Raw genomic sequence first — 27,431 nt, 5'->3', positions numbered from 1 at the left:
CGATCTACCCTGGCTGCCTCTTGAAGGACAGATATCTCACATGTATCTCATTTAAAAAGCTTGGTCATGAAAGGAAGGATAAATTTGCTTTCAAAAACCTTGTCAATAGTCATCTTCTTTCAACTTCTCTGACTTTTTTTTGCTGCACTTACTCATTTGTTGAAAGGAATCAGTGAGATAAAAACTATATGCTTAATAAATCTACTGCAAGAATGCAATGAGATAATATGGAAGAAAAGATACCATAAACTATAAAAATCTGTATGGACAAAAGGTATTCTTTTAGTCAAGAAAATGAATCTGTTTAAATGATTTCTTCGTGAAATCAGTATTAGTCCTTGAACCAATTACTCTATATGCACCCTGTGTACACATGCACATTCCACATTTATATGCATGTACACATACAAGCATACACCTATGTAGCCATACACACCCAGATGTGTATATACAGGTACATACACGTAGACATACGTGTATGTATACACGTATACATTCACATACAATTACATACATTTGTTATACCCACCACTTCCATATAGCTTACTACTGTTTAATTTAACTTAATACTAATTCATACTATTCTAAAATAGCAACATGTTACCATTAATTGGGAACAGTTCCAAAACTCCTCCAACTTCTTCTCCTACTCCTAATAGCTTCAGAATGGTTATGTGGCGCAGACCTGAGAAAAAAAGACAAAGAAAAAAAAAACCACAAAGTTAGAGGAAATGTTTTTCTTCTTCTCTTTCCTACATAGTACTAGGGATAGAATCCAGGGCCTTACACAGGCTGGGCAGACTTCTGTCTCTTGAGTCTTTCTCCCAGTTTTTTGGCTGTTAGTCTGTTTTTTTCTTTCTTTCTTTTTGCTGAGATATTCTATCCCTAAATCTGGTTCCTGTCTCTGTCTCACTCTGTCTTCCGGACCAGACTGGCACCAAACTCCAGGTCCTGCTGCCTTCTCCTCAGTGCTAGGATTATACATTATCAGCCTGCACTATCTCATGTGGCCTCAGAGGAGAAGATTGGAGACATCTTTTGCTTCCAAGGGCTTTACAAAAACAAAGTCCCTTTAAATGTAAAAAGAATATAGAGGATAGTATTTTTTTTTGCTCCCCTGGGGCTTGAACTCAGGACCTGAGCACTGTTTACACCACTTGTGCCACAGCAGCACTTCTGCCTTTTTTTTTTCTGTATTTGTGGTACGGAGGAATCAAACCCAGTGCTTTGTTCATGGTAGGTAGACACTCTACCAATAAGCCATGCTCCTGGTCCCTAACAATCCATTTTTAAACCGTCTCCAAAAGAGAATAAGCACTTTTAAAACTGAAAAGATCAACTGGAGATCTCAAGAGTAAAGTGTAACATTTTCAAACACCAATTCTTTTAAGTGGTAAAGTGGAAAAATAAGTAAAGCCACTGAAACTTTAAAGTATCAGTGATAATCTAAGTTTAATGATTGGTATTCTGAAATAAAACGTCAAGCCTAATGTTTCAACAGGTTTTGTGAATGACATTTTTATTCCCTCAGAGAAAACTTGTAGCCCCCACTTATGGTGACTACTGAGGAGCTAGCCATACCATTCTTTGTTGGCTTAACTGGCAAGTTCTTGACACTTATGTGGAAGATTCAAACAGGAAACCAGGCCCTCCCGTTCTCAGATAAAGTTTCAGAAAAAATGGGGAATTTCCTGTCTTGGTAACTTACTGGAATATGTTTGAAAATGAAGCAAACTTGAGGGGATTGAAGAAAAAGAAAATAAGAAGACCAAGTATCTAGTCAGGGTAATAACTTGGAATTGATAATAAGATACTAATGTGTGTGGTGTAGGTGGAAAAATTATAAAGTACAATGGGAGGGCTTTTTTAAGTTGGAGTTAAAATCAAGGCAAAGTGCTATTTCCCACAAAAATATTTGCCTTGACCATTTTCCTAGAGAAGACCTGGATTCTGCTGTAAATATTGGCGAGTCATATTTTCAAAGGGGGAAGATTATGAAATACATCAATCCTGGTAAACATGAGTTGTTCACATTTCCTGTTGTTACAGAAAAAAGTTTCCTTATACTGCTGTGGCACCAGCATTCTGCCCTGAAATTAAAAATAAAGTACTACCTACTAGCCACTACAAAAGGATCTTCATAAAATGAAGAAATCATGTTTACTGTTAGCCTAAACACATAAGCCTCCAACATCAATCTCCAAAAGTTCCAGATTTGACTTTTATACTCTTTCATACTGGGTCATTAGCTGTTCTAAGAATTTATCTCATAACTGACATCACTAACTGCTATAAAGAGTTGAAAATATGCTAAAGAATATTGGCACAATATATGTTGACATAAAGTCTTAAATTATTAGCCTTAATAATAGGAGTATACATGAAGATTTATTTATGCTCTTACTGTGTTCAGCTTGTTATCTAGACTATCTCTTGCATTATTTGACATCTTAAAATTGAAAAGTCCTTATAATTTACAGGTTGAGGGGGTGGTATCTCCAGAAACTGGGTCCTCATAATGTTTCACAAAACCTACATCCCTTTCATTTTCTTTTCTTCTTCACCACTGAATATACAGTAGGGCTGAAGCTTTGGTCCACACAGAGTGGGGTGGGGGGAGCAGTGTTAAGGTTCTAAGGTATAACAGGTGGTGACACCCACTTTTAATCCGAGCTCTTGGAGCCCCTGGGACACTGAGGGAAGAGAATGACAGATTTGCACTGTATAGCAAGATCCTATGTCAAAAAAAACCAATTAAACCAAGCTACAAATCTTGCTGTCTTCTTGCTCACCAGTTGTAAAGCTAATTTCCTGTCTTGGTAACTTACTGGAATACTTTTGAAAATGAGGCAAACTTGAGTAGGTGGCTTCCAATTCCTTCAATGAAGAACATGAAAATAAAAAAAATATTGAAAAAAAATAATTGTCTAAAGCTCCACTCTGCACACAAGATTACATGCAATAAAATAGAGCATGTGTCTGAGAATTGAGACAGGAATATTTGGATGATCTAAGTTTCTGTGTGCCAATTTAGAATTGACCAAGGAGAAAGTACTATAGGAATGCAGCAATGAAGTGGCTGCCCACTCACCAAAATTGCATGCTTGACCACTAAGGGCAGAGAGCTGCTGTGAATAGGCCCAGTCTTCGTCGTTAGGAGCAGAGATCACCAGTAACCGCCTCCTCCATCGGAACCTAGAAAAGACACAGAGACCATATCTGCTATAAGCAGGCACAGTACCCATTGGCTGATTTGTTTTTTCACTCCCCAAATAAAAATCATTGACCCAAAGAACTATTCTACAGCTCCTGGAAGCCATCGCACTTCATGGCCACATTCCCACACTTTTTCTGTTTTCAAGTCACCATCCGCCTACTTCAGTGTTAGTTTAATGCATCCTGCTATGAGACTGTGCTTGCTGTGTCCTACATGGTCTCTTGGGGTAAGATGAAGTGCTCAGAGATAACCAAGACTGATCAAAACTATACACTGAGTCATAGTATCAGAAGTAAAGACTTCGAAGGAAGGAAGAGTGAGCAAAAGCAGACATTAGAGCCAATGCACAGTATGTTAAGTTTGAACCATGTAAGGGTAGGGTGGAATGGGAGAGAACAATGAAAAGGGGTGACATTTGATCGAGGTGCATTGTACTCAAGCTGAGTCACAGAATTGAGACCCCTTTGTACAACACACAATAGAAGCAGTTTTAGAAATGAATGTATGAACAAGAAAATAAGTAGGAAAAGAAAATTTAAATTTACATAGCTGTTGGTGACAGGGAGGAGAGTGAGAAAGTCACTCAAAGGATAAAAAGAAGGTTCCAGAAAAAAAGAGAAACCCACTGACTTTCCTCCACGGTGGTCATTTCAGAGGCAAATGTACCTCATGTGACAGGGAAAGATAGGAAACCTTGAGCCATGGGGTTTCAGAGTATTCTAGAGTAAACTTTGTGTCTGCTCTCAGCAGCTCTGGGTGGTAAGGTGGTAGAAATAGATTTTGCCTTGTTAACTGGGAAACTCTGTTTTAAATTTTGTCATTACTGCCTTTCTGTGTGTCCTTGAGCCTGTCACTACATTTATGTCTCATTTTCCCCTTATTCCTGGAATCAAAAGCAACAGAAAAGAGTGTCAAAAGGAAAAATGCATCGAGTATTACTTGAAAGGAGCATTAAAAAATGATACTCAAATCCCTATAAATAGGAGTTATCCACATAAATGAAGGACAATGTGTGTTCATTTGCAGATGTCTACATTACTGAACTTTCTCCCTCAGCCTATCATGGGCATCGTCCATCATTATGTCACATAGTAACTTATTTACTTGTGTCTGTGAGTTATTGTATGACTCCTGAACAGTAAGGACTATTCTCTAGGGCTTCAAAAGGACATGGCTTATTTCCCACTCCCATTTTATAGAAATTTGCCCAACTAACAAAGATAGTACCAAAACAGACTTCTCTAACTGCTAATCTCCCACTTCCAAAGACGCTGATGGTTGGTCAGTGCTGCCAGGATCTTTCACAGGATAAAAGGGACAGACAATAGACGATACACATTCATGGAGCAATGACATGGAGAAGGAGGTTTGCTTTTTTGGCCTTCCGTACAGGCAGCCTCTGGTGTTAAAGACTCACTGAGTTGGCAGACAGATGATTTTATTAATAGATTCTCTCCTCTCCTTGTGCCTTATTCATCACAAACATGAAGATTTTTGACCAAGAAGAAAACGGTCTCTTGGGAGAACCATGATTTGGTAGATGAGAAGAAATGATAGTCTGATGAAATCCAACCTCTGAATAGATCACAAGGCTTGCCAAGAATTGCTTGTTGTGACCTTACATTTACTTCCTCTGCTTATGTTTCATCAAAAGGAAAGGAGAACTAAAATCCTCCCAATGAGAACAGAGAGATGAATGTATTTGGTATAAAAGAGAGGATGGGGGAGTCTTGACTTTGCCTGAAGTTTCCTGGGAAAGGGAACAGTAATGGTTGCTGGGTCAGATACAGTCTCATAAACTTCCCTGCTTCCTTAGAAGGTGTGTCAGACAAGCACTGGTTCCTGCCCAGGACCTCAGCCAGGCTAACTTCTGTGGCCAGGACCTCAGCCAGGCTAACTTCTGTGGCCTGGGGTGTCCTGGAAGGAGCTATTTTTGGATGAGATCTATTTTGGCTTATTTACCTGTGCCTGCCATGGAATTCAGTCCTAGGAAGAGAGGGATGGGATCTGAGCTGCTTTGTTTCAGACACAACTGAGAGAAGTTATCTCCCCTACACTTTAGGAGATAAGGCCCCAGCTTATGACATCAAAGAAAGTAATCTCTAAAGCTTCTGACAAGCCATGTGAGCCTGACCAAATCTTTGGGCAAATAGTTCTGTCATTTTAGCTTCTCAGTAAATAAAAATCTTATAAGCTGCACTTGTATTTGCTCCTCTTAACTGGCATACCAAAATTAGAGTGCATTTGCCCACACTTTGGGGCTTCTGTCTCAGAGAGAGGTAATTATAGCCTCAACCAAATGAGTATCGCTAAAGAATAGAATGACTTCAGGGGTCTGGTCAGCTGAAACCAGTCTGTGCAGTCCAGTCAACAACTCAGTAAATTTGAAGGAAAATTCCCACTTGGACACTGCTGTACTCAGAGAACTATTCTATTTTTATTTCCACTCCTTTTTTTTCCCTCTTTGCCTGCATTTCAATTCTGAGATGTTTACTGAATCTCTCTCACCTCCCTTCATGACAAAGTTCTCTAGTAGGTGTTGAATAACCCTACTACTAACAGCTAGCATGTACTGATTACAGAGTTTGTTCTTGATCTTGGGCCATCAGTATTGAATGTACCCTTCACAATTGTTTTTAGGTATTATGTTCATTATTACCATTTTGCAAATAGAAAATCTACATCCCGGGGTGTTTTAAATATTTAGCCTGTACTCATGTAATCAATGTGTGGGAAAATCAAAATTTAAAATCAGGGTTGTCTTACTCCTACATTTACATAATTCATTCTTCCATTTTTAATAACTGTCAATGACAATTATCAGCAGAATGGTGTCATGATTGTGTATATTGGTCAGATACAATTATGGGACATCTAAATTGTAATCATTATCCCATTTTGAATATACATATATATATAATCCCTGAAAAAGAATAAATATAATAGGTCTTAAAACGCTAACATTAGATGAAAAATCTTCCAGAGATCTTAGGAGTCAATCCAGTTCAACAGATTTTTAAATACAAAATAGTTGAACATTTTACAAACAAAAAAAAATGCTAAATTCCAACTGATGACCAAACTGGCTTGATTATTGTAAGCTTTAGCTTGTGTAAGCGAACAAAGCTGAGAGTGTATGTTTTCTTTTCAAATTATAAAATCCATGAAATAAAGATTATAAAAAGCTACTCTCCATAGGTAGATGAAAATAATCTCACAGAAGAACTATAGATGAATTTCCATAACTGGCCCCATTCTGGTTTTAAGTAACATCAATAACTGTCAGTTCAAGGATGGACAGATTGTGCATACTGGAATGGTTCAGTGTGTATGCATCTCCTACCACTAGAAGATTTGAAACTATAAGGAGAAACTACTAAAGCATTAAAATCACAGGAGTCATGTGTGTGTGTGTGCACGCACACTCAGGAAAGATATTCTTGTTTCTTTTAAATATACAATTTTTGTTCCTGTGAAATGTTAAAGAATGTTGTCCTACTGAAATGACCATCTTGAATCTCCAAATCTTTAAATAATCAGTTTTGAGTTTTGAAGTTAATCTAAGTAAATTCAGATTTCTAAATACCTGAAAGAACATAGATTCGCTATATTTATAATATTGACTATTATATTTAAAGATTATTTAAGTAATCAGAACAGTTTGGGCTATTTTAAGTAACTGAAAATATGTTTACTATATAATGGCTATGCATAATGGTTAAATTATTTGACTAGTAGATTTTAAGCAATGCCAACCATTTTAAAAGCCCTCTTAAAAGTAGTAGTTAAAGTGTGTTAGGTTATGAATAGAAAAATAACATTTGTGAGCCTAATTTTTGAATTGAAGAGAGGCTGGGTGCCAGTGGCTCATACCTATAATCTTTGCTACTCAGGAGGCTGAGATCTAAAGATTGTAGTTTGAAGCCAGCCTAGGCTGGTAAGTGTAAGACTCTTATCTCTAATTAAAACTGGAAGTGGAATTTGGATAAAGTGGTCGAGCACTAGACTTGAACAAACGATCTCAAAAACAGCTAGCCCAAGCCTAGCACCCACACTCAAAACAGCTGAAGAGAGAATTGAGGCCTTGAGGTACTTTGAATATATTTAACACTGATTTTTAAAATCAAAAGTGAATTTTTAAACATCTTTTATATCTTGAAAATGAAAAAAATGGAGGTGGGGAAATAGCTCAAGTGGTAGAGCCTTTACCTAGCACGAATAAACCCCAGTGCCACCAAAAAGAAAAGAAAAAAGAAGACATTTCTCAAAGACTTACCATCAATCAATCTTTCTGAGCCAGCTAACAGGGTGATCTTGAATCAGAACTTTGCGCTTTAGTGCCCACAAGATTAAGCAAAGAGCCATGTACCCAGTGGACGCTGGAGTCCTTTCTTGGCTGAAGATGGATCAAGTCTGAGCTAGACCTAAGACCTCAGAAGAGCATCTACCTTCTGTTACTATTTTGGATACTTGCACTGCACTAAGGATCGAGTTGAAGGAAGAATCTTGAGTTCTTTTCGACTCTGAAATCTTGTGAGTATAAGAGAGTCTTCTTTCATTGCAAACTCTTGGTCTTTGGACATAAAATTAAAAAGTAATTCACATTCTGTGTTTGAAAGGAATATGTGATATGAAGGTAGCCCTTGGGAGAAAGTTAGTTCTGGGTCCACTGACTCCTGGAACTGACACCCTAAGATCGATCAATTAGGAGAAAAGTTTGCTTGCTTTTCCATTCCCCTCAACTGTAGTTACAGTAGTGGTTCATGGAATTATCCTGAGGATTAAATTCCAGAATAAAGATTCAGTATTTGGCACACGAAAGTGGTCACAGCATCCAGAATGGAAGTAAATATGATTCCTGCCATTGTTTTCATTTTAGAACTAAGTTATTTTAAGGGAAGTTAGTAAAGAAGCACAGAGCAAGCAGAACAAACCAGGTGCAGACTGAAAGTCTGGATGACTGGTAAATTTTATGTTCTTTAGATATCATGTTATGTCTTAAGAGACCTATGCTTTCTGAGTCTGGAAGAATTCAGATTTTCCACTTATTAATCATTTAGTTATCGACTCTGATTCACACATGGATATTTACTCAATAGATACGGTCACATGGTACAATATAATACACATTTAACACTGAGCCTCCAGGCAATTGCTTGCTTCCTCAGCCACCATCCACATGGAGTGTAGTTTATTCTGAGGTATCTGTAAAGTGTATTTGTTGTTAGCAAATTTCTGTTGCAAGTCCTAAAATTCCTATAGAATTCTCCTTTGACATCAGAAAGCATGCTTTATTTTCAAAATAAATAACAAAAAGCTGGAAGAGAGACATGGCTCAAGTGGTAGAGCACCAGCAGAGCAAATAAGCAAGCTCAGCCACCAGCAAGCAGAGCAAGCCTGAGTTCTGAGTTCAAACTTTAGTACCAAAACAACCACCACCACACCCACCACCAAAACAATCATCATGCTTGGAGCTGAACTTTGCCAGACACAAACCAGAACTACTTCCAAGAGGACACAACTAGCCAAAATGACATCTATCATACAGGCTTTTCTCCAGGGCAGTCCTCTTTGGCATTTTAATTAGGTAATTCAGAACAAATTTGTGCCTACCTATTCTAGAATGCAAAGATTATGTACCTGGATAGGAAGTTCTCTAGAGACTGTTTTTTGTCCTCCTTGCAAACAATGCCCTCCTTCTTCTGCTTCTCCATTTCTTTGATTCGAGACTGGAAAGTGTCAATCAGATCAAACACAGACTTCATAGCTATTGGCACCTCATAGTATTGCTGTTTGAGAAAGAATAGAAAGCATATAATACATGAATGCATTCTTTTTCTCTGTTCTGATGCTAGAGGGTCTGAGAGAATGCAGGGTAGGTTTAGGAAGATGTATATATCAGAACCTAGAGGCATCACTGATTTGATGTAGTTTTGAAGTTCAGAGTTCATGAAACCACTGCCAAGGAATTTTTAGCTGTATTCTTCATTAGAAAAGTCTGTGTCTTCCTTGGCCTATAGATCTTAAGTTTACTTCTATACTTCTTTACTTTCAGAAAGAAAAACGAAAGACATAGGAAACCAAAAGGGATAACATTTCAGAGTTTGTGACCTGAGCAATAAGGGTTGTTCTCTGTCTACGCCTGTTTTGTGGCCCAGAGGTTGGTTTACTGAGTGAACGTCACTTAAAACCAGGTCATATGTGTTTACTCTGAAACAGATTGGGATCCAACCTAAAGACAGTAAAATTCATCTTCATGGATCCTCATTATCTAGACTTACCAGGGGCCTCCTATATGGAATCACCACTTGGGCCATTTCAAAACCTTTCTATTTAAGAAATACTTACATCATGCTTACATATACATCGAATGGACTGACTGATAGAAAAAAATCATGGGTGTCATTCTAAGAAATTAGCTGTATCCCGCACATCAAAGACATATACCTTGACTCTCAGATCCACGTCTGTCAGCACCATGAAGAAGTCATTGTAGGTCATTCCATACTCTTTCCTCAGTTCACTGATGAGATGCTGGTCTACCAAGTCTTCATCGTCGACCACGCGCATGGGTTTCTCATTATCTTAAGGCGAATGAAAGCTAAGTAAGTATAGACGAGACAGAAAGCAGTAGCATAAAAAGGAGAGGAGGCTCTGGGCCTGCATTCCTGTCTAATCAGACCAACCTACATTACTTTTATAAACTCAATTCACATTGCATGTGGATCAAGGTCCTAGAATGGATTAAATATAGAAATGAACACACACACACACCCACACACACACACACACACACAGTTTGGAAAGTTACAGTGGTTTTCTAACAGTGCCGAAACCTCAACTGCTCATGATTCATTTACAAGGGGAAGGTGATTTAAAAAAAAAAAAAAAAGGCTGAAACATCTTAACAAAGAACTGACAAGCTCTCTGGGAGTGAGTCTTCACCTAATTTTTCAGAAAGCTAGACCCAGAAACTTTTGTTATATTTTATCTCTGTTCTACATATTTCTGAGGCTGAAACCTATGTATGCTTTCCCCTTTTTTTAGTGTATGACTAATTCTGGAAGACTCTGAACACATCATAGCTATAGAGAAAAATTAAAAAAAAACATTTTTAAACCTATTGACAGGTTCTTTGTGTCTCCTAGGCAATCTGTGCTGATTACAGATGTGTAAACAAACAATGTGTAGCAGCCTAAATTAAACTTGCGATCAAATAATATGCCATTGATGCCAGTAGCCGGTGGTTCACCCCTGTAATCCTAGCTACTCAGGAGGCTGAGATCTGAGGACCAGCAGGGAGGTGTGTGACACTCTTATCTCCAATAACCACCAGAAAACTGGAAGTGGTGCTGTGACCCAAAGTGGTAGAATGCTAGCTTTAAGCAAAGAGCTCAGGGACTATGCCAGGCCCTGGATGCAAGCCCACAACACCCGCCCCCTCTGCCATTTTATATACATATGTGCTGTGGAGTGCAGTTGGTAAGTGAAACTGACCCAGTCACATGATCGAAGTGGAAACTGAGGAACTGTGGGAGACACTGTGGTCTACTAGTCAATATCAGTAACTGAATCCTTCCCTCAGAGTGTCCTCCATAGAGAAGCACTTTCCTTTCCCTTGGCCATCCCTACTAGTGCACAGCAGGAAGGGAACAGATATGAAAGCTGTCTTCACTGCCTTCAAGTAGAGAATTGAAGGCCCGACTGCATTACAACTCAAATTCACCTAACCACATAGCAGCACAAATTTCATCCTTTCTCCAACGGTTCTATCTTTTACTGCGGTTAGGGTAGGGGGAGGGACTGCTGAGGGCCTTGTGTATTTCTAGGCAAGTGTTCTACCAATCCTTATTATGCAATCTTGCATACTTCATTCCTTATAGATACATATAGATTACACCCGATTAATTTCCTATATGTGAAACTGAAGAGGTCCAAGAGACTCGGTTTCTCATCTTCTGAGAAGATGAGTAATTTTCAAATTCTCATTGCTAAAAGTAACATGACTCACTCCCATCCACCAAAAATACTTCGCTCTTCAGGTTAGGAAGGACCCAGAACCAAGATTTTGTTCCACTAGCCTATGGGCAAGAAACCCATTTTCCAGCCTGGTTTCTTCTTTCAACGAAAATATTTTCTGAAATAATTCAGTCAAACATTGGGGAAAACAGTTGTACACTCCCAGACTACCAACACATCCATGTGTTTACATTGAGCAGGAAATGTACCACTGAGCACCAATAAAAGCTCTGATTGACACTAGATCCAATTAGAATGTGAGCAGTTCTACAGAAGGACAGAATCTACTCTGAGCCAAGTTCTGAGGAAGCTAGGTGTGAAGCCAGCTTCTACCTCTGCATTCTGTGTAAACACAGGCTGGAGAGAAAAGAGGTTCTCATTAGTCTAGAAAAACAACTTAGAGTAGACCGCTTCCTAAGTGTTGTCTAAGACCTCTTTTGCAGGTCTTTGATGCAGAATTTCTTTAGGAAATGCCTTGTAAACTATCTACATGTTCCTAAAACAGCAAAAATGAAATTGGACCTAATATTATTGAGGAAAGGGAGGGTAGATTCTCGCAGGGTGGTAAGGACTGGCCTTAACTATGGGATATTTGTTGAGTTTCCCATCATTTAACAACCCTCATTCCCAAACTCAATAATCAAATTTAGATGGTAACAAACCTCCTATTTGTCCTTCCATGATTCACCACAGACAACAGTGACACTGCAGGAAACTTAGCTTCAATGATAAGATATTAAATAGCAATGTTTCAGGAATAGCCAAAGCTTCCACCTCTGCTGGCTTCGTTCCTGCAACATTCATGTTTTCTTCTCTCAATTCTCCAAGCTATTCACCCAGATCTGATCCACTTCAGTTTCTCCCACTGAGTCTAAAGTTCCCTTCTCCCGCCAGCAGTTTGACATGGTGCATGGAATCCAGTGTTTGTCTCCACCCATCACAATCACGCAAAACCCTTGCTAAATATAGTCCCTTGAAGCCAGAACATTTGAATTAGAGTCACTGGTAGGGAGACCTAGAGATCTGCATTTTAACAAGTTTCATAAATAATTATTATATACTCTAAGGACAGAGAGCTACTTTCACAGAATAAATTTAAAAAATGTAGCCAGTGTGGGTGGTTTATATCTGTAATCCTAGCTACTGAGGAGGCTGAGATCTAAAGATCACAGTCTGAAGTCTGAAGAAAAAATGCAAATCAAATTACTATATACGGGTATCATTCTTCATCACTGGTGAAAAACCCAAAAGTTTAATCAAACTCAAATTGTAGAGATTTGGGGAACTAGCTATTTTTAAATATTGCTAATGGATTGCAAAATGACTCAATTTGTAATGGAGATAATGTGGGAGTAGCCATCAAAACTAGATATATTTTCTGCTTGGTTAAATAGGCCTACTTTTTTTTTGTATGTATATGGTACCAAGGAATCGAACCTGGGTCTTCGTGCATGCTAGGCAAGCACTCTGCCACTAGGCCAAACTCCCGGCCTCATAGTGTTTCTTTTTATGTTATTGTAAAGCTTACCAAAATTTTCATGGTTAATAAACTTATAGATTTAATAACTCTGTATGTAGTAATTTAAGTGTCCAGGGAAAGTGATTAAATAAATTAAGGTAGACACTCACAGAAGTTAATAAAGAATAGAGAGCTCTAGACGCTTCTAAGGAAAGATCTTCAAAAATATTTTTGAACCAAACAGTAAGATATAGGACCATATACACATACTTTTTATACAAAAAGAATATCCATACAAAGAAGTGAATACCCAAGAAAATCATAAAATATAGTTGCCCATGAAACACAGGTTTAGAAGAGTTTCCACTGTGAACCTTTTTATGTAGCCTTGACTTTAAAATCCAGAAATGTATCATTTGTTCAAAATGTTAAACAAAAACAAAAAAACTTTAGTAGACTCATCACCTATCTGAAAAAAAAAGCTCCTCGTTTTTTCAAAGGTCTGCTATTAATGAACCCAGTGGTTAAACTTTTCTTCATATTTATAACATCTTCTTTGGTGGTGGCAATTAAAGGACTTTATTCTCCTATCACTTTCTTCAAACACTTGTTTGGTATATTTAACTTAGGTACTTTTCATTTTTTAAAATTTTAGTTTCATGTATAGAGGTGTTACAGTTATATTTACCAGATAGAAGGCGCATTACTTCCCATACACTGATATCCCTTCTCATGTTTTTGTCCCCATTTCCTTCCCCTTCCCCTCTCCTCATCTTTTTCCCCCTCCTATTTCAAATAAAGAAATAAACACACACACACACATATATGCAATATACCAGGTAATAAGGTCAGATACTGTAACAATATGAGATTGACCAAAGGGCAACACAAGAGAAGAGGAAAAAACATAGTACATTAAGAACAACAGTCACTCATAATTAAGCTCTTGTTTCCATGTCCTGGAGGTGCATTAATTTGGCCTCATCCTACATGGCCTTGTGTATCTAGGGTTTGAGCTATTGTAATCCTCCGCTAGGAGAGTTCTAGATGTGTACTAATTATTACAGATGAGGGACACCATTGAGCCTATGTTCCTTTGAGTCTGGCTTACTTCACTTAATATGATTTTTTTCCAAATCTTTCCATTTCCTTACAAATAAGGAGATGTCATTCTTTCTGATGGCAGCATGGAATTCCATTGTGTATAAATATCACATCTTTGTGATCCAATCATCAACTGAGCAGCATCTGGGTTGGTTCCATATCTTTGCTAAAGTAAATGGTACTTTTCATTTCTTGATTGACAGTAGTTGATTTTTGACCCTGATTTTGACCCATAAGGGGTGAGATATGATGAGTGAGCCAGTTAGGGGACAGGCTCTTTATCCTGTCTAGATTGATGGATAATGATTGATAATGAGAAAATGAATAAACACAGGGGTCAGAACAGCCGGTGTTTGGATATCTGAGGATTGACTCCGCCTCTCAACCCTTAACAACAGTGTTAAGAGAAGGTATTTTTAATGTTGCTAAAAGGAGCAGCTGGGGATAAAGAGTAAATTTTTCAATACTGCCTCAGAAGAAATCCTGAATTTATAGATTTTTATGGATCCTACTGATAGAAGTCTTCTCCATTAAAAAAGTTCTCTTTCAGAAGATCAAAGACAAAGACTATTTTAGGCTGGAATCTCTGCTACAAATAGTATTTATAAAGATTACAAATAGTATTTGTAAAGATTACACATCTTTGTATATTCCTTATTCATAGTAGCAGGCAATAAATACTTAGTGTCTTCTTGTCATTGGATTTCACCTCTATCAAGTTTCTACTTTAACAATTACCATCAAACTCTTCTTCTTTAAAACAGGATATTAAAGAACATTCTTTCTTTCCTTTATAACATGTTCTAGCCCTTACAATTTGGGGATCAAACACTAGTGTTAAATGCTTTGAATCTCTATACTTGCTTAACAGAACAAAAAGCCCTTTTGTTGTATCTTAGCAACTCTTTTTCTTTCTTTAATAAAACACAATTAGCCAGCCACACCTTTCTATGTGACAAAACGTTTTTATGTCTGTCCCCTCAGCATATGCCATACCCCTAAGTCAGAGTGTTATTTTAAATGCTATTAATACTAATAAATGTCTTTACGTATTGGGCCATTTTAAGCTTTCATGCTTTCCTATACTGGCAAAACCAGTGGTCATTTGTCTTGCCTCAAGAATAAATGCCTTTTGTGTTTTAGTGTAATGACTGAAAGCTTTAGTTAAATTTCTTGGTACTTGTAGGTACATCACTGACTGTCCAATGATCCTTGGCAACATGAAGCAGTTGGTGGTACATCTAGCCTGCACTGTGGCTAGAGGTAAGGCATCTGTTCTCAAGGCCCAGTAAAAGTCTGGGAAAGTATGAAGTGCTTGATTTATTTTTAAGGAAACAAATAAGGCTGTTGGATAGATTTCCAGCTGAAAATTGGACAAAATTGGAGTTTGGTTGACTGAGACCAGGTTTCATGCCAATTCTTTTTTGTTTTTTCCCCCATGGCTGACTCCTAAGTCTTGGCTGAAAGGGCTGTAGCCTTTCCCATAAGGATAACCTGGGACAAGACACAGGAGAGAAAGGCCTTCCAGGAATGAATGAACCCAGCAACAAAATGAAGCCCCGCCCACTGCAAATCAGGTCCAGAATGCCATTCAATAAGACAAAGACATATTTCTCACTACCTGAGTTTCAGTAAGGCAGTAAAGAAAACCATCAGCCCCATATTCAATCCAGATGTCTAGAAAACAGCAGAATTAGTCTAAAAATTTGCCAAGGCAGCACCAGATGCCTATAATAAAAACATACTGAGGTTGAAGGAGAAGGTGTCAGGATTTTTCCAAACTTCTCTGCTATAAGGAGTGAGAATACTTTGTGGACGGTAAATAGCACATTCAACACAGGGTGCACCTGGCTAGAAGGCCTTTCATCACCAGCCAGCACCACTCTGTGTACTAGATTGAATGCCTTACTTCCTCTCTGGACATCTGGAGGATAATTGGCCTGCTGGCTCATGCTACAATGTGAAACTCCAGGAAACAAATGGTTGAATCCTTGTGAACCACTAAACATGGCTTTATAGTATTCATCTCTTTATTATCAGGAGTAGTAATGCACTCTGATCTTAAAGAGCAATTGTGAGGGCTCATGAATCACGTGCTATAATTTGCAAAAAAGCAATTTTGCAATTTGTGTCATTGCAGATGCTCTAGTGATAACTGTGATAGCTCGTTGATGTCCAGATAACTGCCAGATCAAATGGTGATGATGATGATGGCCACAATAATTATTTCTGTTATCAGGCAAGTGTCAGTATACATTATCTTCTTTAATCCATACCATAGACTTGAAATAGGTATGATTTTCTTCTAACATATAAGCGCTAACATGCTCTTGATCACACAATAAATATACCATTAACTATGGATTTTAATGTTTGTTGAGTGATACATGTTAGTTTTTAATCAGCAGCATGTAGCATAAAAGTCAGTGAGTTCATGTGTTACATGTATTGAATGTAAATTTTAATTAACAGGGAAATATTTTTATATGGTTTTACGGTGTTCTCAGATGAAATATTTTATGAAAAATACTCAGGATGTATAAGTAGTGGAATATGAAGGAATAATATAAGGGAGTTTCATTTTAGTTTTAAAAAGTAGGGAATGGATATAAAAAGTTTATTTTTAATTAAAGTTTTAAATATTGTATGCCTATTTGTCACCAGGCAACAATATCAGCTCAAAGTGAGTGATCAAAGACGTGAACATCAGACTTGAAACTATGAAACTACTGCAAGGTGGAACAGAAGAAACATTAGAACTTATAGGCATAGATAGATTGGAACTTTTTGAAAAAGTCCCAAGAGCACAGCAAATAGGCTTACATCAAAATAAATAGTTTCTGCATAACAGTGGACATAGTTACTAAACTAGAAAGATGGTCAACAGATTAAGAGGAGATCTTTACCAGAAATGCATTCAACAGTACACACAAAATATATGAGGAACTCAAAAAATTAACCCTCCTAAAATGCATAGACCAATCAGAAATGGACAAAGAAGCTAAAGAGATTTTTCAGAAGAATGGCAAATAAGCACAGAAGAAAATACTCAATTTCTCTGGCTATAAAGCAAATGCAAATCAAAACAACTTTGGGATTCCATGTTATACTAGTTAGAGTGGCTGACATCAAGAATTAGAACAAAATCAAATACTGGCAGGGATGTGGGGAAAGGATCCCTATTGCACTATTGGTGATAAACTAGCACAACCACTTGACATCTACCCGGAAAATTACAAGTCAGAATATAGTAAAGACACCTGCACATCTATATTTACTGCTGCACCATTCACAATAGCTAAGTTATGGAACTAACCCAGATAACTCACAGTAAGAAATATGATACAGGGCTGGGAGTTTGGCCTAGTGACAGAGTGCCTGCCTAGCATGCAGGAAGACCTGGGTTCGATTCCTCAGTATCACATACATAGAAAAGTGAGAAGTGATGAGGTGGCTGAAGGGGTACAGCTCTAGCCTTGAGAAAGCCCAAGAACAGTGCTCAAGCCCTGAGTTCAAGCCCCAGGACTGGCAAAAAAAAGAAAACTATGGTACATATCTGCACAATGAAATTCTATTCATCTATTAGAAAGAAGATTATGTCATTTTCTGAGAATATTGGATAAACCTAGAACAAATCATGTAAGTGAGGTAAACGAAGCCCAGAGAGACAAACATCGCATGTTTTCTCTTGTATGTGGAAGCTAGTTATAAAATATAACTGGACATGATAACCTGCAGGACTCTAGAATTTATACACAGTCGGACTAAAGGAGGATATCACTGGGGGAGAAATGCAAAGGTGTAACACCTCTAAACATGAAAAGTATTATTTATAAAAACAAATTCCAGGAAATGGAAACCTGTTTTGTTTTGTTTTTGTGGTAGTGATGGTGGTGATGGTGGTGGTGTTTGTTTCTGCCTAGGAGGTTTAAAAGAATCTTTTAAGGGGGTCAGAAGGGAATACAGAAAGGGAAAGAGGAAGGGTATACTAATGTAGGCATGGTGCTCAGTAAACACTGTAGAAAATGAACTACACAAGGTATGGGCAGGAACAGGAGGAGGACACTGGGGGAAAGTGAATGAAGGAGCGACGTTGTCGAGAAGAGAAATGGACTCACTACCCTACTTATGACATGCTAACCCCTTTGTACAACAACTTAGTAATACCAATAAAATGAGATTAAAAAAATAAAGTTTTAGGGATATAATACTTCAGAATGAAACTGGTTGGACTAGATGGGGAGAATGATGAAAGGTGACAGTGATCAGGATGGATTATACTCAGCAGTTGACTTGAATTAAAATCCCTTTGTATAGTTACTTAAGGATAGTGTTGGGGTTTTTGTTTTTGTTTTTGTTTGTTTGTTTTTCCCTGGGCCTGGGCATTGTCCCTGAGCTCTTCAGCTCAAGGCTACTACCCTACCTCTGGAGCCACAGTACCACTTCTGGTTTTCTGGTGGTTAGTTGGTGATAAGAGTCTTACAGAATTTAGTGCCTGGGCTGGCTTTGAACTGCCATCCTCAGATCTCAGCCTCCTGAGTAGCTAGGATTACAGGTGTGAGCCATGTGAGCCACTGTGCCCAGCAAGGATATTTTTTTTTAAAGGGAAGGAAGGGAGGGAAGAAAAAAAGAAGGAAGGAAGGAAGGGAGGGAGGGAGAGAGGGAGGAAAGGAGGGAGGGAAGGAGGGAGGGAGGGAGGAAAAAGGAAAGAAAAGGGAAGAAAAGGAAAGGAAAAGGAAGGGAAGGGAAGACAGGGAGAAACTGGCCAGGTGAGACTGGCCTTCTGAGTGTGAAGCTTTACTGTTCACATTGAGTCTTGCAATCTTCCCAAGGATCTGTTAAGAGTTAGATCTCAGCTGCTCAAGGCTGAGCTGTGCACGCATGACCATCACATACATCATTAGTATGAAAAATTAGGAAAATACTAGACTCAGCCAAATTCTTCTACTCTCCAAAAGAACTTGGGCATAGTTCAGTCCATATTTTTTGGTGAGTTTTCATTTAGCTAAACAACTTCTTTCAACTCCTGTTAAATTCCTTCTATAGACTTGCCAAAGTCAAGTACTTCCAAGAGTCTGGTGGGTTCCCATATATGATGAGTCAACCCCAGCAAACCAGAACAGAGAGAGAGGGATGCTCAGAAGTAAAAACACCTAAGATCAAGAAGGGGCTGGCTACTTCTCTGATTCTTCTTCAGATTTTTCCCTCTATATAACTGACTTTTAGACAAGAACAGAATAAGAGTGCATGCATTTTTTTTTAATACTGAAAAACTTAAGCCAGAATAGCCTTGGGATATCTGTGTAAATAGGTCACCGAACTCATTTATATAACAAACCACAGCCAAATAACCCTGCAACATTTCAGTGTGCCTTTACATCCCCTGAAGACCTCAGCCCTAATGTCTGTCCCACCTTAGATATGAGGGGAAAAAATAACATACTAAAAATTAAAGAGAACCTAGCTGGAAGTGGTCAATTTTCATGGTGCTGTTGTTGGCAGGACCGAAGATAGTGATCACAGAGATTTTCCTGGTGGCCATTTTGCAGAAACTCTCCAGATATTCATCGCGCTGTTGCACATACATGTTGTTCTCAGACTTGGGAGCAGTGATCAGCTGGAGGTGGTGAAGACAAACAAAAATCAATTCAGTGTTAAATTCACACTGAGGCAAGACCCAAAGAGAAGATTTGGAAATACAGGGCAATGCAACTAGACTCTTCAGTTGAGCAGTCAGCAAACTCGAAGCCCCCAGTAGGCCATTTAGACAGGAATTTTGTCATTATTGGTGGTGTTATTAGTTACTCGGGGCAGCTTACAGTTTCTACTGTTTCATTATTTCATCATGCTGTATGTCTTGGGTTTCCCGTTTGGAAATCCACGCAGGAATTCTTATTTTTGCAAAGATGCTGTGTAGTATTAATGACCTGCATGCTGTAATTTTTCTACAAATATTTGCCTTGCTTCATTTGGATCTCCATTCTTCGGAATGGCTAATCAGACATTGGTTGATTCAGTGGTTTTACATTTCTTTTCACATTTTACATAGTTAAGATAATTTCATAACCACGCTTTGAATGTTGTGGAACATTGTGTGGTTTAGAATTTATAGTGGACAGGGAGTTTTAGATGACCTTTTGGTCTGCATTTTTTGCACAGCTATTATTCGTTATCACATCTGCACAGTAGATTTTGAGATGGTTTTAACTCTTTCAGCTTAGCCTTCTCTCTAGGTCAAACCTGAGATATTTCACCCACTCTTTATGACTTTTGACTTCTGGGAAAAATAAGGGAAAGGCAGAATAATTTAGAAATACTTTTATTAGCAAGAATCTGAGAAACATAGTTCATTATTTTGATTAAAATGAAGATGTTCTCTCTTAAAGGTCTTCTTAAATTTGCTCAGAATGTCTCATTTTTATTCCCCTTTCTTCAACTGAACCTCAAAAGCTCCTCTACTCTCTTAATTGTTAGTTTTTGAGCTTTTGCCAAATTCAAAGATTTTCCTGAACTGAAACCAGAACTATGTTTCACACTCCACAAATGGGAAGGCATGATGTGATGCTGTTGGCTCTGGAGATGGGAGGATGTGGAGTTTTTATTCTGATGATAAGCAGGCTCCATTTGGCTCTTTGACTTCCAAAGACAGGCCAATGTTTACAATACCCAATGTCAATTCACCCTGGACTCACTGAACTCAGAGGCAATCCTCTATGATTTTTTTTCTGTAAACAGTTCCTCAAATTGTACCACATTCACTTTTATGAGACACATTTCTATTTACCCACTTAATCATATAAACAATATCTGAAGTTTCTATCTACTAGCTTGCTGACATTTTTCACAATATTGCTCAGTTTTTCCAAATATTTAAAGCCAAATGGTCAATCGAGTTGGTCCCAACGTGATTGGTTTTGTTTTTTTTTTTTTTTTTTCTGTCAGATTGGTTTATTGTGGCTTGCAAGCTCTTTTCTTGCAAGGGATTCTTTATGCCTAACAAAATTGCTCCTACTCAAGGAAATTCAAATATAAGTGTATTCAATAGCTTCCTGCCTCCACCCTCACAGTACTGGGTATTAAATTCTGGTAGCTGGGAAGCATGTAAACACTAATGCACCTAACCATTGATTGAATAGCTTAGACGTAGAATGTTATCATGATTTTTGTGAATGGTTGTTTTTTTTTTAATTCTCTGTCTTTCATTTATCAGATTATTATTTATTTTAAACAGACATTCTTGGTTAATTTTTTCTTTTTGTTTTTGGTGGTGGTTGTGGGGCTTGAACTCTAGACCTGGGCGTTGTCCTTAAGCTCTTCAGCTCAAGGACACCTACACTGCCCTGCAACCTGAGCCATAGTGCCACTTACAGTTTTCTAGTGGTTAATTGGAGATAAGAGTCTCATGGACTTTAGTGTCCAGGCTGGCTTTGAACCCCGATCTTCAGATCTCAGTCTCCTAAGTAGCTAGAATTACAGGTGTGAGCCACCACATCTGGCTTTTTTTTTTTAGTTCATTTTTTATTTTGTGTTTTTATGTCTATTCAGATGGATGCAGTAGTTAGGAAGTATTTGCTTATGAAATGTAATTCATAAGGAGAAAGAAATAAAAAAATATTCCCTAAATTCATTCATTTAGTTAAACTTGGCCTTTAAAAATGACTTAAAGTGACTGAAAAATAAAAAAAGATATGGTGATGGTATTTGGCGATTGTTTTAGGTCGTTTTTCTTTTAAATCATAGGGCTTAAACTAGGCCTGGGCCCTGTCCCTGAGCTCTTCAGTTTATGGCTACCACCCTATCCTTTAGCCAAGCTCTACTTCCCGTTTTCTAGAGGTTAATTGGAGATTAGAGTCTCAGGTCCTTTTGCGCCCGGCTGGCTTTGAACCTTGATCCTCAAATCTCAGCCTCCTGAGTAGCTAGGATTACAGGCGTGAGCCACTGTGCCCAGCCAATTTTAGGTGTTTTAAATTAGCTACCTGGCTTTTGAGATGAAAGATGGAATCTTGAGGTCTTATTTTAGTTTTTTAGGTTTTTTTCCTGTCTGGCTCTTCTTTCTTCATAAAGACTATTTTTTTTTTTTTTTTGCCAGTTCTGGGCTTGAGCTCAGGGCTGAGCACTGTCCTTGGACTTTCTCAAGGATAGGACTCTGCCACTTGAGCCTCAGCACCACTTCCGGCTTTTTTCTATGTATGTGGTACCAAGGAATTGAACTTGGGTGGTCATGCATGCTAGGCAAGCACTCTACCACTAGGCCAAACTTCCAGTCCATAAAGACTATTTTTAAATTAACAAAAATGTGTGTGTAACTGATAATATGAAACAGTGAAAACAAAGAACAGCAGGAAAAGATTCCCTGCTAACGAGTTTAGATTTGTTAAATTCTGTTAAGGTTAAACCCATACTTAGAAAGTGAAGGATTCCCAGGACAGCTTCCCAGATGACTGACAATTCTGTAGCTTAAAATCCATACACAGGGTTCCTTTCAGTGGCTCATAGTTTCCATATACCTCATGCTGTCCACAGCCAGACCACGATATGACCACATTCTGAGTTTTCAAAGCCTTCTCCAGTCTTTTCCTCCCCCAGGGTGTATATAATTAAGAATTTCAGACCATATATAATTACAGATAAGCTTTTTCTCTCCTGCACAGCAACTTCTCTTCCATAGCTCTGCGCACAGAAGTGGTAGGCTCTGGATACCCAGCAGGAATTTCAAATAAATAAAAACCTGATGCTTATTTTCACCTCTAGCCTTTGCCCAAGGATTCCTTAACCCAAGGGGTGACATTTATTTTGCATGACTCATTTCCTGGCTTCTGCCCTGCAGGATCCTATCCCAGGCTCCCTCTTGCTAAGGCTTCTCTTATTACTCCCTTAAACCATTTTTACTCCAACCGCCAGACTAGTCTAAATGATGAAATGAAAGGAATCTTGGCCAGGTGGCACAGAGAAGTCAAAGTTGGCAGACTGACAGTTTTTTCTTAGTTCAATCTGTAGTTGGCCTGGAACCTTATGAATGCTATGAATCTTAGCTTTGCTATCTTTATCACACAGCCTTTTCCATATCTGTTTCATAGAGTTAAAGAATTGAGCAATATATGTGTACAGATAATGCATACCTCAACACATACATACTTCCAGACTCTAAATGATTCACCCACTCTTTTCCCAACTGATATGTCATTTCCCGCCACCTTAGCTCATTCAAAGGAGGCAGCTTCTTTTCATTATATGGCTGCCCAGTTCACATAGAATTGATGTATTGCCTTCATTTATTATTATCTTTTATTTTAATGGCAAGTCCCTTCAGATACTGAAGCTTTAGACTCTATTGCCCTCCTGAGAATGCTGAAGAGTTAATGCTCACATATAGTCCTCAATCTACATTGATCACTCCATCCCTGGGAAAGGGGAGGGATTTAGGAGCATCAGGGTCTTTGGTTATGGATGCCTAGATCTCACAAATTAAAGAGACCTTCTCTCTAATGTTTAATCTTTTCCTCAAGATTGCACAGGGGAAAAAAATGAAGGAAGCTGATTATCTGACACCCTCCAGGAACTCTTTCCCTATGCATGATGACATCGCCATCACATTGTTTTTCCTTTGGCAGCATTTCAAAGAGTATTTAGAAGGAAACTCCCAGGCTCTTGTCTTCCTGAAAAGCACATCCTAGAACTTCTCAGAAAACATCCTTCACTTGGCTTTCTTCCAGGCTGATAGTAGTAAATAAGTAAGGGCATATGTCTTGCATTTAAAATTATGTATGATTTCATTCATGCTCCTGTTTAAACTAGTGTATTGGTCCCACCAGCCTCTGAGAAGGGTGCCTGCAGTCTAAGTAAAATGGTCAAACAGGGAAAGGAAGATGCTGAGAGTAAGATAATTAAGGGTGCAGAGTATTTTAAGTATTGACTTAAGCTCAAAACACTAAACTTTTACAGGATCCTTAAAAATATCTTTCAAGCTAATAGTCTGCCTATAAAGCAGAGCCATTAATCCCTTTCTAAAATTAAACCAAATAAATAGGCTGTCTCCTCAATATCTAGGTCTCTGAAATGAGGTTAAAAATATTAACCCAGTTGAATGATAGGATACTCCATATGGAAGAAAGCGTCAATGTATACTTAGATTTGTGCAATTCAGTGTCTTGAGATCCCCTGTAAATGGATAACAGGTTCCTACCAAATAATGACTTGCCAGCTATACTCCACAGAGTTTAAGGTTCAGTAATAAACAACTAACCTACACTGTCACTACGGTAAATGTCAAGCATATGCAGGTTAGGCTAACTGAGATTTGGTTCACTCTTCTTAACTGATTTCTTGAAAACTTTAGAGTTGGGGTGGAGAGAACTAGCTGGGTAGCAAAGGCAGAAATTATATAGCTAGCTTAGCACAAAATGTTGACATGACACTTCCTATATCCTACAACTTACTTTGGTAATTCAGTGTTCAAAATGAAATTTTTTATTCATATTTACTAACTAAACTAAACGGTTCCTCAGTCTCTCCTTCACTTTATGGTATTTTCATCCAGAGAGGTGACACCCACTGAAAGACAGAATGGGGGTATGCCTCTAATGCTAGCTTTGTCATATATTAGCATTTATCTTGGGTAGAATTCTCACTCTCTCTAAGCTTCTGTTTTCTCTTCTGTCAAGCAGCATTAATAAATCATTACTCATCAGATTGTAGTGAGAATTAAAACATACTGTCTCCATAAAATATCTCACATATATGATGTGGTCTTCAGTGACAGGATGAGAAACAAGGAGCTGAAAGACTGAACCCTGATTTGATCATAGTACATGTGGTTCTATCAGCAATGTTCTTAAACTTTTCTAGAATGTCTTTGGCCCAAACGCAGTCTACCTTTGCTGCCAGGGTTAAACAATTGGTTAAGTAGTAATTAGATGATGTCTCCACATCTAAAGAATAGTATAAATAAGCACAAAGCAGCAAGTGTTTATGACAAGTTATATTCAGGCATCAGGTAAATGAAAAGCTGGAGAGGTGAGCTATAGCACTAGCTCTTAGAATGCAAACTTGCTCTTTTGCACACAGGGTCAAACTGAAGCCAGTTAAAGATAAATGTTCTCAGCCACATCTGAATATCTCAACAGTGCTAAGCCTTAATGAATATTAATTGAATCATTGCATTTCCCAAATAACCTCAGCAGAGGTTGATGGAAAAACTGAGTGGAAAAAAGGATTAGTAGTATCCGTAATGTCTTTCACTCTGAAACACTGATCTCCTCCCTATCTGGTGGAATTTTTTTCCTCCATCTTTGTTTTTTACAGTATGTTCATTTCATCTGGTATTTTCTAATCTCTTACTTCATACATCATTGATTCTTCAGAAAACACATTTCTGATATGATCACTAGCTGGTCGCAGGCAGGACAGACAGACTGAAATGCCTCCTGTTGGTATTCTCTTTCTAATAACAAACCTGATTCTCTGGCTAATTCCAAAGAGCCAGGACGGCCAGGAGCTGTTCCAGCTGGTTTCTGCTTTGCCTCACATGACATCAGCAAAAGCTGTCATCTGAGCTTCATTTGCTAGAAATTTATGACCAGGGATACTGCTAAAAGCAGAAAAGACCCAGCTGGGCTGAGTAAAAAAAAGAAAGAAAACAAAAGCATGACTAAGATTAGGGATACAATATGAAAACCCTTTTCTTTTGACTCAGAAACTAGGGCCAATAGAAGTATTTGCCAGACGGGTGCACAATTACAATCCTGATGTTTTACCCAGGATTATTTTTTCCATGGTTAAAACTTAGCCCCGAGAAACACTTTGTGTGTCTTGTTGGCTAAGTGGGCAGAGTTGGGTGATGTGCTACAGTGGGCTGGAAAGTGTCCCAGGTACTCAGGAAAAGAGCAATAAAGCGCAACACTAATGCTTTCCCACGCTCTCTGGGTCCTCTAAAAGACATCCATGTAACAAATAAACTTCTACTCTAGAATCTGCAACTCTTTTAATTTTATTCGGAACATTCTCATTTCCATTTGTGTACTGAAGTACTGAAATACTGGAGTATTTAAGTAGCTATTGCAGCTCTAAGATAGTTAATCATCTGGTAAATTTGTACAATTTAGGAATCTTGATAGAAAATAGGATGGAGACATAGCTCAATGATAGACTGCTTGCCTAGCATAGTCTAGCACCTGGGTTCAATTCCCAGGATGGTAAAAAAAAAACCTGTAAATACATATGAAAAGTGTATAACATGCCACACACACACATACCATCTGTGGAATCTACTGAAGCTTGGGCGTTTTTCTAATCCTTATCTCCACTACTGATGAAAACTGAGAAGAAAAAACCTGAGATGTTGTCTATCCAGAATAAACACCACAAAGATATCTACTTTGGTTAACATTTCAAAACTTGGCATTTAAATTTTTTTTTTTTTGCCAGTCCTGGGCTTGAGCTCAGGGCCTGAGCACTGTCCTTGGACTTTCTCAAGGCTAGAGCTCTACCACTTGAGCCTCAGCACCACTTCCGGCTTTTTTCTATGTATGTGGTACCGAGGAATCGAACCCAGGTCTTCATGCATGCTAGGCAAGCACTTTAACCACTAGGCCAAACTCCCAGCCCGCATTTAAATTTTTTTGAAACGATAAGTAAATGGGTTTGAGAGTCTCTCTGCCTAAAATATTAATCCAACTTTAGGTCAGACTATACAAACTTAAAGATCCTCAAAGGAATTCCATGTGATGAGAGAACCTTCTCTTTTATAGGGTGAATGCAAGCGTGCACTCTGCTTGTGAGTTCAGTAGAACAGGTGTTGTCATCGTCGTTCCCCATTCCTGACTCACATTAACTAGCTTTGACTTACTAACATCTCACTGTGATCCATTTGTAACATACTCTTTTCTATTTGGACAGCCTGGAGAAAAATGAAAGCATTAAAAGGCCAGGGGTACAAATTGTGAAGGAACCCTAGAGACGAGCACCTGGAGGAGTGGAGAAATGAAGGAGCAAACTTAATGTCATTGATGGCAACTGTGCTTTGATTTAGGATCGGCTTATTCCCGTCCAAAACTCCTTTAAGATCTAACTTGCTTCTGTTGGACAGTGGCAAGGAATAAAGCAAAACGGGTTAATAAGATAAATCTGATTCATTCATCTCTAGTGGCCATCAGAAATGGGAAAAGTAAAAGTAGAGCCTGCTAGTGTCCTTTTACACACACACACACACACACACACACACACACTTCACTCACTCACTCACTTGACTCCAAATTGCATGTCTAGGGTACTGGAAGTCAGAATAATTAAGTTTCCCATGCTGCAGCCTTTGGCTCTGGTTAGTAGTTTGGTAACGATAAAGGAGGTAGCCTTGCTGAAAGACTATTTTCTGCCCGATGATTTTAAAAGCATCCCTAAGAAGATACTTTGGGAAAGGAAATGTACTCATTGTCTGACTCATGAAATTCTAATCTCTGTGCACATCACATTCATAATAACAATAAAGTACACTAAGACCCTTCTTTCTTTCCTTCTTTCAATCAATCCCTCTCTACCTAGGGTGCCTTACTTTCCCTTTCGAGCTTTCTGGTGTTGATTTAGCTCTGATTAGGGAGAAAGAGAAAAAGAACCCTGACATGTTTTCCACATGCATGC

General features: G+C 38.4%; 1 protein-coding gene across 1 annotated transcript in view; it reads right to left on the bottom strand.

The window, feature by feature from the left end:
* The window catches only part of Ccdc80 (coiled-coil domain containing 80), a 177,874-nt gene that overhangs the window by 986 nt on the left and 149,457 nt on the right, over nt 1–27,431 (bottom strand). The window contains exons 4-8 of the mRNA XM_090346529.1: nt 19,260–19,416; nt 9,665–9,801; nt 8,858–9,006; nt 3,092–3,195; nt 605–685 (exon numbers count right to left, since the gene is read on the bottom strand). Coding sequence (XP_090202655.1) covers nt 605–685; nt 3,092–3,195; nt 8,858–9,006; nt 9,665–9,801; nt 19,260–19,416 — 628 coding nt within the window. The remainder of the gene's footprint in view (nt 1–604; nt 686–3,091; nt 3,196–8,857; nt 9,007–9,664; nt 9,802–19,259; nt 19,417–27,431) is intronic.

This window comes from Megascapheus bottae, chromosome 1 (assembly GCF_031878675.1).
Source record: "Megascapheus bottae isolate mThoBot1 chromosome 1, mThoBot2.hap1, whole genome shotgun sequence".
Taxonomy (NCBI): Eukaryota; Metazoa; Chordata; class Mammalia; order Rodentia; family Geomyidae; genus Megascapheus; species Megascapheus bottae.
Note: the sequence above shows the minus strand (reverse complement) of the source record. Positions and strands in the feature narration are given on the sequence as shown.